Source organism: Helicoverpa armigera, chromosome 10 (genome assembly GCF_030705265.1).
Source record: "Helicoverpa armigera isolate CAAS_96S chromosome 10, ASM3070526v1, whole genome shotgun sequence".
NCBI classification, from domain to species: domain Eukaryota; kingdom Metazoa; phylum Arthropoda; class Insecta; order Lepidoptera; family Noctuidae; genus Helicoverpa; species Helicoverpa armigera.
The window spans coordinates 10,983,147-10,997,618 of NC_087129.1; the positions used below are offsets into that span (position 1 = coordinate 10,983,147).

Sequence of the window (14,472 nt, forward strand, 5' to 3'; positions counted from 1 at the left end):
CTGTGGGTTAGCAGCGGTGAGGAGTGTCAGACTCTTACTGACTAAAAGCCGTCGTGTTCCGTCGTAGGCCTTATGTGCTAGGGCCGCGGTACCTCTTTCGAACAACCCGCAGCCCCGGCAGGCCTTGGCCCTGCTGGGCCCCTCTGGGGTTGCTGACATCTCTTTGAGGAGCGCGTGGAACAACGCGCGCCGCCGACACGGGTCTGTTGTCTAAAAACAGACATGAGCGATGAGCCACCCGAACTCACCGCCCACAGACCCACGCCTACGGTGGCCGGGAGTCGTCTCGCGACACCCGGCGCCCGTGGTGTCTACCTGCTCCAGCGCGGCGGCCGGGATGAGAGGTGCGAACTCTCTGACGTTCCGCCGCCTCCTTCTCGAGCATGACTGCTTCGCAGAAGGAGGCGACGGCATCCCATTCCCTTTCGCCCCGGACCATGGCGAACCAGGGCCGGACGCGAGGTCGCCGCCGCCCACAGCCTCGACGAGGACCCGGCGGTGCCCTTCCCACGCAGGGCACTCCTGGACTGTGTGGTCCACCGTGTCCTCGGGGCTATCCGCACAGTGGTGACACCCGGGCGCCTCCTCACGACCGATTCGATGCAGATACCTCCCGAAACAACCGTGTCCGGTGAGGACCTGCGTCATGCGGTACGTGAGGGCGCCGTGACTCCTCCCGAGCCACTCCTCAAAGAGGGGACTTACCGCCACTATGGTGGCGTGCCCTATTTGAATAGCGCCTAAAAGTTATTCATGGCAATGAAACGAATACTGTGATCTAGTTATTAATTGGTTAGGTACAAAAGTAAAACAAAAGTAAATATATTTTTTGATAAATAAAATGATATAATTTGCTATGTTTATTGATCTTTACTTATTTTAAATGCTACTATGCAATTAAAAATTTTGATACTAAACAATTTATGTTCACAGAAAACTGTGCTGAAAACAAACCCTAACAACGAAGATCCTGAGGCAGCTCTCGCCAACCGTATCATAGCCCTAGCTGTCGAAAAGAGCCTCAATGAGATACAAACTGGCACCACTGAAACAGTTCGTACAGGGAAAAATATAGCTGTCAGTGGAAATGAATTGATACCTTCAACAAATAGACCAGCAACAACTACCAGACTGACCACAACAACTACGAGGCCTACTACAACAACTACCACGACAACAACAACAACTACACCACGCCCAACAACCACACAGAGACCAACAACGACACAAAGACCAACAACAACACAAAGGCTAACAACAGTCGCCAACGGTCCATCTATTGAAGATGACATCAGACAGTTCCAAGAAGACACTAAGCTTCTCCAAGCACTACTTAAAGCCACTGGACAAGACCCATCCAAACTCAATCTACCTACACTACCTAACCTAAATGTGAGTCCCAATCTACCAAAAGGTGTCCACGATGAATTGAATCTGCTATCAAATCTACTAGCTTCGCCATCGCCGTTGAATGAACCTTTCGATCCGTTAACGCCGAAGCCTCCTCTTAACATTAACGTTAAGGGAGTTAACAATAATTTACCGACTACAGCTTTGCCTTATGGCGCAAAAATAGCTGTTAAGGACAAACTCAAAAATGATCAGGATGATGAGAAGTTGTTACAAACTTTGATCAAATTGCAGGGCGCACAGGAGACAACGACACAAAAGAGTAAACTCACTATCACAGGTACGAATTTTATATGATATGAAATAAAATACAAAAATAAAACAAATTAAATTAGTTTTATCTCTTACTGACGTTTTTATCTAAAATGTTCCAGGACAATCTTCAGACGAGGCCTTAAAGAAACTGATCCAGCAAACACAACCGACCGGCATGGTGTCCGAGGCGACGCGAGCCCCGATATCTCTGAGCACCGAGTACGGCAAGAGCAACGACGCGTTGCTAGCAGCTTTGCTGAAGGAGCAGGGCTTCGGTCCCACCACGGCAAGTTCTTTGGACGAGCAACTCCGACTCGCTGTTAGTCTACCTTTTCTTACTTCTCCTAATATACCAGAAGAAAACTAATTTCTTCTAAAACCCATTTTACTCGTACATTTTAATATTTTAACTTTTCACTGATGCAATCAACCCGTAACTTCACTTCGCTTACTGCACCATTATTTCGATATCTCTCATCTGTCTCTTCATATACTTTCATTTCATTTGTATCGGTATGTATGTATAATTCATTAGGAACTCTAGAATTAACTGTAACCTCGTAGGCTTTACTCAACCAAGTGGTAGTGACGCCGAAGGCAAGGCGGACCACGACGCCGCCGCCGCCGCCGCCAGCGCCTCGGAGGCCAATTCTGGACGGATTGGCCTGGCTCTGGCAACAATGGAGAGAAACTGCTCCTGGATCAGGAGCGGCCCCAAGGCCCAACAGGAGGCCTGAGCCTGCGCCCTCGGCCAGGCCCGCCCCATCAGTATCCTCAGCCTCAGCCACGACGAGCAATAGGGTCAACTGGTTTGGCTCTGGGCCCTTCGTGGGCAATGCTGATGACAGACCAGCAAATAGAGTGGGTTTTGCATCGTTATTACTTAAACTATGTGATTGGGGATGAGGTGATGGCTACAGACTTTAGATTAAATATGCAGATTTATTCAACGAAATTTGATTGTAAATGATTCGGTATTTTATTAATAACTTGTTCCTATTTAATCTAAGTCTGGTTTTGTATAGAATTTTGTATAGTAAGGGAGTTCGGTGGGATGTACATAGTGAGACATGAATTAAGATAATTGTAATATTTTTCTTAGATTTCTTTTTGTAATTTTTGTGTTTTTAGTTAAATTATTTATTGAATATTGGCTTCATTGGCTTGTACATAAACATTGTGCCGTTACGCAGCGCGTTTTTTTGTGTAATAAAATGTTTTTTTAATTGATGTTTGTGTGTTGTATTTAGTGTTAATAATAATCGTAATTTACCCATCCACAGTTCACCTCATGTGTACCATTTGTATATAACAAAACAACGAAATTGACTAGACTTTAAAATACCAAGTTAAATAATTTCAGATTTTTATATTTTATAGTTTTTTTTTCAAATAACTTATACAAAATATTGATAATTGTTAAAGTCTAGCTCAGTTACTTTCCTATCCTTTGAACCTCATACAAATGACAATGGGGTTTGCTAACATTGACCTGTCTCCTACAATTCAGGTATTCAAACCTTTGTAGATAATACCTTCGTAGTGTTATTAATATACCTTGTTGATTAATATTATTTGTTGAATGTGTAGTTATTATGGGTAGTTATACAGTTTATAAAGTGTTACTTATATCCAAAGTGATTGTGAAAGTGTAACATTGTTTCGGTGAGTAAATAAAAATCGGCTTTAAAAATAACAAAATTTTAATTATTCTAAATTCCAATAATTCTGCTGGATGCTTGGCTATTAAAAATACTGATGATTTTATTAATATCTAACTGAAAACCTTTGTAAATACCCATTGGAATAAATATTGTAAATAAATGTTATTTTTGGCCCTGTTAAATAATTTTGTACAATGTTACATAGATTTAGTATCCACTGATTTTAGCATGTTCTTAACTAATATTCACTTACCTACACTTTCCTTTATCCTCTGTATATCTTTGTATATATCTGTAAATAATCTTTGTATATGTTTGTACTATTCTGTTGTGTATTTATGGTACTTATGCATGTTTCCTGTTTTATTTTTTATTACTGTTGTTCTTACATTTCACTTTATACTTCACTCACTTGCACTTCCACACTTAAATGCACTTTTCAATTTATATTCACAAATATGTTTGTATAAAGATTCCATTACTCCTAGAAATAGGACTTTTGGAATAGATTTCTGAATCTGTTTGTTCATATATCTTCATTCCAAAAGGTTTACAGTTTTATTTCATTAATAAATTTAAAACCATTTATAAATTACCAAAAGTGAATGTCTTAAAGCTAAAAGATTTCAATATCGTGTAAAAATCTTTATACAATCAAAAACACACAAGCACAGCTCACCGCCTCGGCATTACCATTCGCAGACCATATTACCACCATACTTAATATCTAACAGCCATTGACTTAACACCTAGATACCCCTGGAACCACCGAGAGCCGTGACGTCAGAGCAGGCTCCTGGTCGAGGGCAGCTCGTGTCAGCAGCCATTAACGTCACGAGAGCCTTCTCACAGTTCCTAGGAGCTGCGATACAGGTAAACATTGATAATTTTGTAAATTGAAATATTTTTGTAATAGATTGTCGTATAGTAATCGGTTGTCGTATTGATGGCGTCAGCAATGATTTTTGTTGAAGTAAATTTTTTATAGCTCGAATGTGTTTTCAGTGAAAATTATGCTACTACTGGGTTTTCAAGAATGTGTTGTAAGTTAAAACTAACTGAGTCACAATATCGTTGTTAATAACTGTAAATCATATTTCACTCGTAATAATCTTTTTCATGTTGCATTTTTATAGAATAATAATTGTCATTATGAATGTGCCATTATCGATTAATACTTAATATGATGACTAATTTAACCACCTTTAACTTTCTTTTTACTTTGAGAATATTATTTTTAGCACTTTAGAACATGCAAAGATACATTCAGTACCTATTGAAATTCTAACCATGATTTTGGTGAAATCTAAACTTTGTAAAGTAAGTAGTGTAGTTCACGTCCACAAAAAAATAAATTAAAAAAAGCTTAAGAGAGCGTGTTCTCTCTTACATACCTTCTCTCTTTAAACAGCACAACACTATTTTTTTGTGGCAGTTACAGCATACTTATTAATTTTTATCAAATTCCAGGGTGCTGCCCAAACCGTGCAGAGTGTCATCCGGGCCGGACAGCGAGCCGCAACAGACGTCTACGTGAACGGTTCAGGCGGCGGTTCAGGATAACCGCTACCAACTGTTCAGGACTCCAACACGTTGGACTCAAAACTTTTACGAAAGTGTCATAGTACGCACTATGTGTTGCAAGTGCTCAAATGTAAATAGTCGGTTGTAAAGTATAGGTAATTCTTAGCGTTGATTCGGAAATGTAGTTAGTTGTTCGATAAAGTCCTCTTCATGTTAGGGATGCAAACATATCTGGTAACTTTCTGTCGTACTTGTAATATACAGTCGTATTTGAAATTCAAGTGAGATAAATCGTTATGAATTCGTTAATATAGGATTTGTGACCATTTAACAGACAAGTAAATAAAATAGTAAACTAATTATTCAAAAGCGTCAGTTACTCACGATATGTTTCTATAGAACTTGATCCCTTAAAAGTTCCTAAGCAGAGGTATTGAACGTTTTCAATCAATGTCTACGAATCAAAAACTTAAGGACTTTTATAATATACCTACCTAAATGTAGTTTTTTGACAAATTGAGCAAGACATCTATTAGGTTTGCAACCTAAACGTCTGATCTAGACTTAGGCAAACAATGTGATGTTAGCACTACTTTAGTTTTATTATTTAAATGTTTAATAATTATCTCTGCAACTCTCTACGTACTTCATAATATTTTATTTTATGAACACAAACGACTTTTAAATGTAGGCAACCTAAATGATTTGTAAAACAAATGTATGATTAGGTTTGAACTACATTAGCTTGTGTCAGCTATGTTGAGATATTACTAAACAGCAAAATAATCTCTTCAGTTTATTACGCTTAGCAATTATAGGGTTGAACTTTGGTAGCTTTTCCTTCTTTTGCTATACTATTTAAAGATGAAAAAGACACTGTTTTATACTGAAACTCCTTCTTTTAGTAAGAAAATTCTAAATATTTTAATCATCTGAAATAAAATTAATAATTTATCACGATAATTCGAATCGCAATTTATTTTTTCGAAAGATGAAAATGTCAAAAGAAATCATTTGTCGTACTGAATACGACAACATATTATTTAATAATAATCCCGACGAATTTAGTTATAAGACTCTCCGTAATCTTAAGCCTAACATGTGCCATTTGCACGTGCTTGTACTCGCTGCTACATTCTTCAGCTTTTATTTATTTATTTAAGACAATCTGTGTTCTACATTCGCCTAAAGAATGTAACAAAGATTTGGGTTCCGAGTCAGGTAATATTAGTAAGTTGAATTATGTAAGCAAAAAAAAGAAATTTTACAAGCAATTAATCGTTATAAAAATATTTGGAAGCTGTGCTTAACGTAAATTAAAGAAAAATATTAAAGAAGTACGATTTGTTTCATTATTTTTTTGTAAAAATGTTAATTGAAGCTTTTAGCATTGGAAAATGGTAATGCTGTGTTTAAAATTAATTTATAAATAAAAACTTTACTAACAAACTTGACTTGTAAAACTGGGGATGTTTTAATTCGCGATAACCAAGCCGTTTAGCTTTTCACTGCCTTTAGATGTAATTAGGTATTAATAAGGATCGGGTAATCTAGAATTAATGCTGCAAGCCAATTTTACAATTGATAACCAAAAATATACAATTTCAAAAATATACCTATTGGAAAATGATGCTCGTAATTATATTGCCATTTTGTTTTATTTAAAGTAAAATGATATTGGTAAGATTTATTGAGCGTTTTCAAAAATTAACTAGGTTTGGTAATCAGTTGTAACATTAGGCATCTAGTGCCGAATACGTAAAATTAACGGTCACTGCCAAATTGACTCATTAATTTTAGCTTTGATTTTTTGTACTTTTGTAAAACTTTTTTATAATTAAAATAAAGTCTTTGCAATATATTAGTGAATTGCTATTGTAACTAACGGACTTATTTCTAAAATATTTTATTTCAAAATTCGGCTTGATGCTGATTTATTATTTAACTAAATGTAAAAAATGCCTTTTAAAATAATTGGGCTTTATAATCAAATGTACTATATGTATTTGTATATTTATGGATTTCTTCGGGAGAATAGAAAAATAAATTATTTTATAAATTATTTCTCACTTTTATTTCTCTAAATCCTGCCAACACTCACTCAAATACCCAAACATATATTCGTGTCAGACGACTACTTTACCTACCAAAACTTTACCTATTAAAATGAAACAATTATTTAACAACGAGATTAATCTTATACATATAGGTACATATAGTTCAAATAAAAAACAAACATACATACAAAGATACAATTTTAACACGCTTTTATGAATATAGTCATTTGTTTTTAATAGTAAGTAATTAGAATAATAAGAACTACTATTCTACTACTAGAGTTGCTAAGTAATTAGAATAGAGTAAGTAGTAGTAAGAAGTGCCTACCATTTATTTCATAGAACATCCTAATCTTACAAGTTGCTTCTCTAAATAATTAAGCAGGCGCTTACAAGCACAGCAACGAAGAAAAGAAAAACAATACTTAAAAGGCTTTAGTCAATTGTAAAAGCTTAAAATATGAAGGAGAAAGTAGTAGTTTTTTAATGGACATATATAGCTTCAAAAATTAAAACCTCTAACACAGTGGTTCTTAACCTTTTTGACATGAGGGACCACTTTAACTAAAGTTTGTCTTGCCGGGGACCACCTCATCGGTTTACCTTAATTGAGAGTTCCTTGATAAAGAATACAAGCATATTTTATAATTAACACTCATTTCTTTATTATTTAGCAAAAAACTAAAAGTTACAGATTTAAATTTAATGAGATATATATTTTTGTTGTGACTGCATTCTCTTTACTAATTTATGAATTTTAGGTTCCGTACTACTCAAAGTAAAACGTATGTCGGGTGTTGTAGATAAGCAAATGCAAAGAAAGATAAACATACACATATGTAGTTCCCAAATGCGCGAGCGAAGCGAGCGCGAAATTTTTATCGGAGTTAAATCAAACATTACGTAAAATTTAGCCCAAACGTACTTAATTTTTTGATTGTTGTCAAATGTAAAAATAGGGGCATATAGTTTCTGAATACGCGAGCGAAGCGAGCGCGAAATTTTAATTATTTTTTAAGACGCAAAACCAAAATTACGTAAGTTGCGAAAACCCGCGCGCGCATAGATAAGTCGATAAAAATAAAGTTAGATAACGTATATACCAACGTCGAGAAGCAAAGCTTCGCGGACCACTTGGAATGCCTCCAGGGACCACCAGTGGTCCGCGGACCACCGGTTAAGAACCACTGCTCTAACATAATATTATGTAGTTATCTATACAAAATTGTTGATTTACATCAATCTAAGAACACATCTAAAACAACTTTTCAAAGAATAAGTAGGTCGTGACTGAAATTACGAAACACAGCCAACTTCATAAAAAAAACCTGTGTACTTCTAAACAGCCACGTGGCACGAACAATTTGAACATTAAACAAAAGTATATAAAGAAAAAAACTTATAACTCACGTCCCAAATATCAATAACAAATTCAGTAGTATACATAATGTTAGCTTATAAAACAAGTTTGATTATCACGATTAAAAGTTAATGTTTTTCGACCTTGATTTGGCGACATAGCTTGGTTTTTGTACACCTGGCTTTGTTGCAAGGCTATTATTAGTTAAGCTTGCTGTGGAAAACATACGGTAAAGGATTAGGCGTAGGTAACGTAGTAATGAATTCTAAGTTTATAGGTGTACTACAGTTCATGTTAATTAACTTTGCAATTCTTAAGTTAGCCATTTGACCACTTGCCCATTTGCTAATACAGATCTTGTTGTGAAGCTTTTTTTGAAATGTGGCCACTATTCCCTTCACAATAGTTACAATGTCTATGTAACTTATTAGTAGGAGTTATAACCCAATTTCGTGCCCTTACAAAAGTTTTCTTGGTCACTTTGTATGCTAAGTACCTATATTAATGTTTAAGTTCCATCTTAAAATTGCCGTGCCTATTTTTAAGTCTCTTAATTTGAAGTCTAAAAGAAATCATATTCAAGCTAGTCACGAGTCGAATCACACACACAAGTCGTGAAAAAAGTGTGGAATCTCGAATCAAATCTATACATATAATAAATCTGTAGAAAAGTAATTTTTGTACATTGAAGAAATTGACAAAAAAAATAGCCAGCATTTTAAAGGATAACTAACAGAACCCATTTCCATCATTTTTGTCTGTTTGTCTGTTTATCTGTTTGTTTGTTCGGGATTCACGTAAAATCTACGAATTAAATGCAGACAATGCTTATATACAAAAGTTCTACGTAACTTGGGGTATTACTTAGTTTTTGTTTCATCGAAATCGATTCACTCTATTAAAAGATATTATTAATTTTGTGAATTCAAGATGTAAAATATTACGAGACGCAATCTATTTGTCAAAACTGTACATTTGAATGTTGTACTTATATTAGTCGATCGGCCTATTATTAATCTTTACATAGAAACTCACACCTTTATAAGTAACTTCGGAAGAAAAAAAAAATGAAAATATTGTTTAGCCAAGGTTAAAGTAGCTCCATCTGTGGTAAATAAAATACATCAAAATTTGTCAAAGGAGCGAGGTGGTAAATGACAATATTACCATACATTCTTTATAGAGGACTATTATTTTAACAGATGGAGTTGTGTATTTTCCGTAATTCACCATAGTTTAACACAGTTTAACATAGTTTGTTTAGAGTAATTTTTCGATAGACATTTCAATAGTGTTTGTCAGTTTGCCGTGCCACATCAAAATCCAACTATAATTATTACCTTGATGAAAAGAAAATTAATAGTTCTCAGCCAAATTTAAAACGGTGCCATCTAAATTATTTTTTGAACATTATGTCAAAAATGATGACTTTAGTGGAACAATTAATTATCATTTAAAGTTACAGATGGAGTTCATATCAGGATTTTTTCATAAACATAGTTTAGCTTATCTTCCACTAATGTGGTGGCCTTAAAACAAATTACTTTGAGTGAGTAGTATTAAGTAGACCTTAATTATTTTTTCTCATGAAAAATATGTAAACTTAATCCTAGAAGAAATGAGGGTCTACCTCTCGCAAGCGCTGCTAAGCGTGAGGTAGGTAATGTAGGATTCTGTAGCTTTAAAAACAAGCCCACATACAAAGAGCAGATAAGAAATGGGAGCTTTCTCTATTTAATACCATACACACGTAAAATGCTTTATGCGTCTGAAAACGTACAAATTACGCGCCGCATACCTGAGACATGCTTACTTTCAACGATTCACGATTACGAACAGTCTCATTAAGACCAGAGCCAAGTCTAAAAAAACACCTTTTATATGAAACTACGTTTGATGTCATTTAATCATAAAGACAGAATTGTTCTCTGTTGCAAATCCTATCCACCTATATCCTATCCTAATCCAGAATGCATTGCAGGCGTGCATTGCACAAAAACCAATGGTATCCTATTCGAGAAGTCAAAAGACTTGACCTGCCAACGTCAGCTTCTGCGCTAAGCAAGTGTTCTTAATAGTACCATCAGAATTACATTCATCGTTGAATGAGGTGATTAAATTTTCAGAAACCACAATAACAATAGGAGCCAAAGCGTATGATCGCTTCATAGAGCTCTGATTGGCCCCAGGTGACCAAGTCAGGTCTGATTTGTTTGTTCATCAGATTTTTGAAAGTGTTTCGGTGGATACTTACTGTCGTCCTGTTTACGTGTGACACAAAATATGGTATATATGTTATGGACCAAGTGATAAATTGGGCAGTATACATAATGCCCGGTCATTATGAATAATGCCCAATATGAGAGTGCAATTTGATAATAATTATTCAAACAATCAAATTGACCGGGCACTATACATATTGCCCGTGACCTTTTGGGCAAAGTAATACAAACATATTTAATTTCATTTTTTTTATTGTTACCTATTGACATTTAACTTAAAATAAACTAAATATCACATATCCCATATCAATTGACAGAGCAAAGAAGTAAGCATGCAACATGCAGCGAGCATGGCTTCTGTCACGGCTCCGGCGCTGCGGGGCTCCGGCGGTCCCATGCGAGCTTAACGTCGCAGATGGTTTTCACGCTCACCACCGCAGCTTCGGCTTGCTGACCGGCTCCGCCGGCCAGCCTCAGCCGCGGCGACGAGTGCTTCAACTACCTGCGCCTCAGCTCGCAGGCCGCCTCGCCCCTCCGTGCCTACGCGGTTTTGAATTGCATTCTAGGGGTAGGGCAGACAAGACTACGTGGAGTCGGTTTTGCAGCGATTCGTTTTCGTCACTAAGTTCAGTTTTTAATACAATGTTTTGAACCCAAATTAAATTCTACCATAAAAAAAACGAGCCAAGAAAAATGAGATCAAGAAAAACGAGGCCGAGTTAGTAAATTAGATGACAATTGTCCAATTAATAATTTTTTGGCTAGACTTATAATTTCCCATTAAAATAGAACATATAATTTAAAACAATAATCATAAAATATGTAGCAAGTAACAGGATTTATTTATTAGAACAATTGCCACCCTCGCACCGCATAAAATATAGCTTTATTATCAAATTGCCCAACTATCATGTAGCAATATAATAATGCCCGTGCCAAGTGATAAATAATGAAGTTAAGATAGTTATTAATCATGTGGCCCGATAAAGCTAGACATTATTCATAATGCTCGGGCATTATAAATAATGCCCGAATTAATCACATGGTCCATAACATATATAAACGTCCTCCGCAAGAGCGAAATTTTCCTGGTGTGCGGTAGTGACGCACAGTATACAACACTTATGTTTCTTTTGATTTGCTGGCTCCACCAAGAAATGACAAATTGCGAGCGTACATTTTGAAAATCTTGGCAAAACTGCAGGTTTCAAGTACGAACACATGAAGTGACTCGCACAGATACGTACATTTTGCCTATTCGTGAACTAATGCAAACATTTCGGTGGAGTCCCGGCTTAGGCCACCACATTAGGCGTGCGCGATCCTCGGGCGTGTGAATAGCGCGGGCGCCGCGCGTGCGTCGCGAGCGCGTTGCGTGAGCGTCGCGTTTTGCTGCCCTGCGGCATTTGCAGCGCGCTCTCGGCGCGCACGCGCCGCTCTCCTTGACGTTTAACTGCTAAGGCGTTTAACGGGCGGCGGGGATAGCAGGCGAAGTGGTAAGAACGCAACTCGAGCGCCGCGTGCTCGCCGCGAGCGCGTCGCTTGCACTCTTCACACATGCCGCAGGGCAGCAAAACGCGACGTTCACGCAGCGCGCTCGCGACGCCCGCGCTACTCACACGCCCGAGGATCACGCACGCCTAATGTGGGGTCAGCCTTACCATAGTGAGTAAGTGCACAGAAAATCCCCGTCATACAAGTGTTTCTCCCCAGTAGTGAAACTATCCTACCCTATGCGCCTGCTGATGATGATGACTCATTTTATCATCCATCCAGCTATTCCCCAACTATGTTGGTGTTGGCTTCCAGTCACCGAATCTGTTTGAGTACCAATATTTTGCTTGGAGCGACTACCTATCTACCTATCTTCAATCCAGTCAACTACACAAGACGATATCCATGGTAAGACTGACAGACTTTCTGGCTTCTGATTAGTCGCAGCAGCTGCAGAAAATGTACAAATGACAGCTTTGTCAGACTCAAAGCATATAGACATAGATTATAGCTGTTTCCTATGAAAATTACTCACGCACCATACGTAATAATTTTCCAAATTGGCTGACTAGATCCAGAGATATTCACAACGTCACAAACTTTACTTCTTTTGTTTAGATAAATGGTCACATCCACAACACAACCTTGATCAATGAATCTATGCGACTGCTAAGTGCTAATCCTAATTATACTGTCACGTGAAAGAATGCACCTACGGGATAAGTAGTATTTTGACTATTCTATATTGCCCACGCAGACGAAGTTGCGGGCAACAGCTAGTGGACTTATAAACTTGGTTAGATTTGCAATATGATCCCTTGTATTTCCATTCTCATTGTATCCAATTAAGTTCAGTGATTATTACTAAATTGAAGCTATTCGGTACAAAGGGTAACCTATTATACAATACATCGACATACAACCTATTATACATACATACAGTCGACATTTTTTGCTTGTCTACTTCTGTGTGGTCAAAATCGCAATCCGAATGGACCAGGCGTCTATACTTAAGATATTATGTTAATTTTGATATTTCAGATTGTTTGCTATTAATATTAAAAGTCAAGTTTCTATAACCTTTTAAAAATACCGCTACTTTTTCACTGGCGACAATTTTTTTCCTCTAGCGGTCGACTTCTAGTTCATTTGGTACGTTATTAATGAAGCGTAATTAAATGTGATTTATTATAATTATTATTTGATATCAGATTGGAGATATTCTCTATCAATCTGATAGTAAGATAATTTTTACGGCATAGCAAAATTATTTACATAGTAGTAGATCTTAAAATATACCTACGTATTGATGACCTTGAAATATAATTTCGAATATATCTACGTAGTGATGACCTTTGAACTGGTAAGCTTTGTAGGTATATTATGTTGTAAACAAAAAAAAAAAACATTTTAATTGGATATTAGATACAGGGGCAAAGACCCAACCATGTTTTTTTAGGATATTAATAAATACAGAATTACAATACAGATGATTGATTAAGACAAGAGTAAAGGTACATTAATTAATTTAGTTTTCCGTAAAAGATTTCTTGGTAAATCTCTTCGGAATGGTGTCAAGGACAATTCTTAAGGTAAGGAAAATATTATATTACAGATGTGATTGCAAAACCACATTCGCCTACGTATCAGAAATCAGTATAATGCCTAAACTTTTTCCTGAAGCAATTCTTGTTACTTCGTTGGTTTTGGTTAATAAACTATGGGTTTTACCAATGGGTTTAAGTTTATTAATATTTCAATGCTTAAAAGGGGATTTCTGTTCAGATTAAGGAAATTTTGTGAGGAAATCTATTTTTACATTTGATTACTTATACATTCAGTGCTAAAAATACATTCTAAGTCAAAGATAAATAATATAAGAGTTAAGAAAATGGAGGTATATTTAATTCGTCGCAATTGCCTGCAATGAAAATAAGTGTTTGATAATTTTTTAAAATATGAAATGAAATGAATATGTTATTAACAGTTATTTAAGTGAACAACTTCACATCCACAAATATGGACGTTTTTTCAAAAGAATCTCCTTACAAAACGAGATCACACACCGGACTTCAAAAAGGAAACCATACATATTTACAAATAACGAGCTTTAAAATAATTTTATGCTCACAAGTTATATTTTCAAAATTGGAAGTTATAACTCTGAGTCGCCCGGGGGTACACACGTTAGGAATATTACCCCCAATGATGCAGTCTAGTCTAGACTTGTTATAAATGTACTACATTAGGATGGATGCTGGTGACATTAGTTGAAATGGACCTTAAGTTCGTACTATTTTATATTTTTTTGAGTGAAAAATGAGGATAGAAATAAAAAATTATAATTATTGAAAAATGATTCTTCAACTCCCAGCAAAAACACATAAGAAGTGGTGAAGGGTGGGCGTTTTGGGGGCTGCCTTTTGTTAATTTTTGACGTTCAATAAGTGCTGTTTTGCCGAAAGTTTGAATAAAAGATATTGAGT

General features: G+C 36.3%; 1 protein-coding gene across 11 annotated transcripts in view; it reads left to right on the forward strand.

Annotated features, from left to right (window-relative positions):
- The window catches only part of LOC135117379 (mucin-2-like), a 107,467-nt gene extending 100,552 nt beyond the window's left edge, over positions 1-6,915 (forward strand). For 6 of the 11 annotated variants that reach the window (XM_064036509.1, XM_064036508.1, XM_064036511.1 and 3 more), the window contains 5 exons: positions 934-1,690; positions 1,785-1,984; positions 2,230-2,526; positions 4,083-4,202; positions 4,800-6,915. In XM_064036509.1, the coding sequence (XP_063892579.1) occupies positions 934-1,690; positions 1,785-1,984; positions 2,230-2,526; positions 4,083-4,202; positions 4,800-4,892 (1,467 nt within the window). In that variant the 3' untranslated portion in view covers positions 4,893-6,915. The remainder of the gene's footprint in view (positions 1-933; positions 1,691-1,784; positions 1,985-2,229; positions 2,527-4,082; positions 4,203-4,799) is intronic. The other 5 variants (XM_064036512.1, XM_064036510.1, XM_064036513.1 and 2 more) reach the window with 5 other exon arrangements.
- The last annotated feature ends 7,557 nt before the right edge of the window (positions 6,916-14,472 follow it).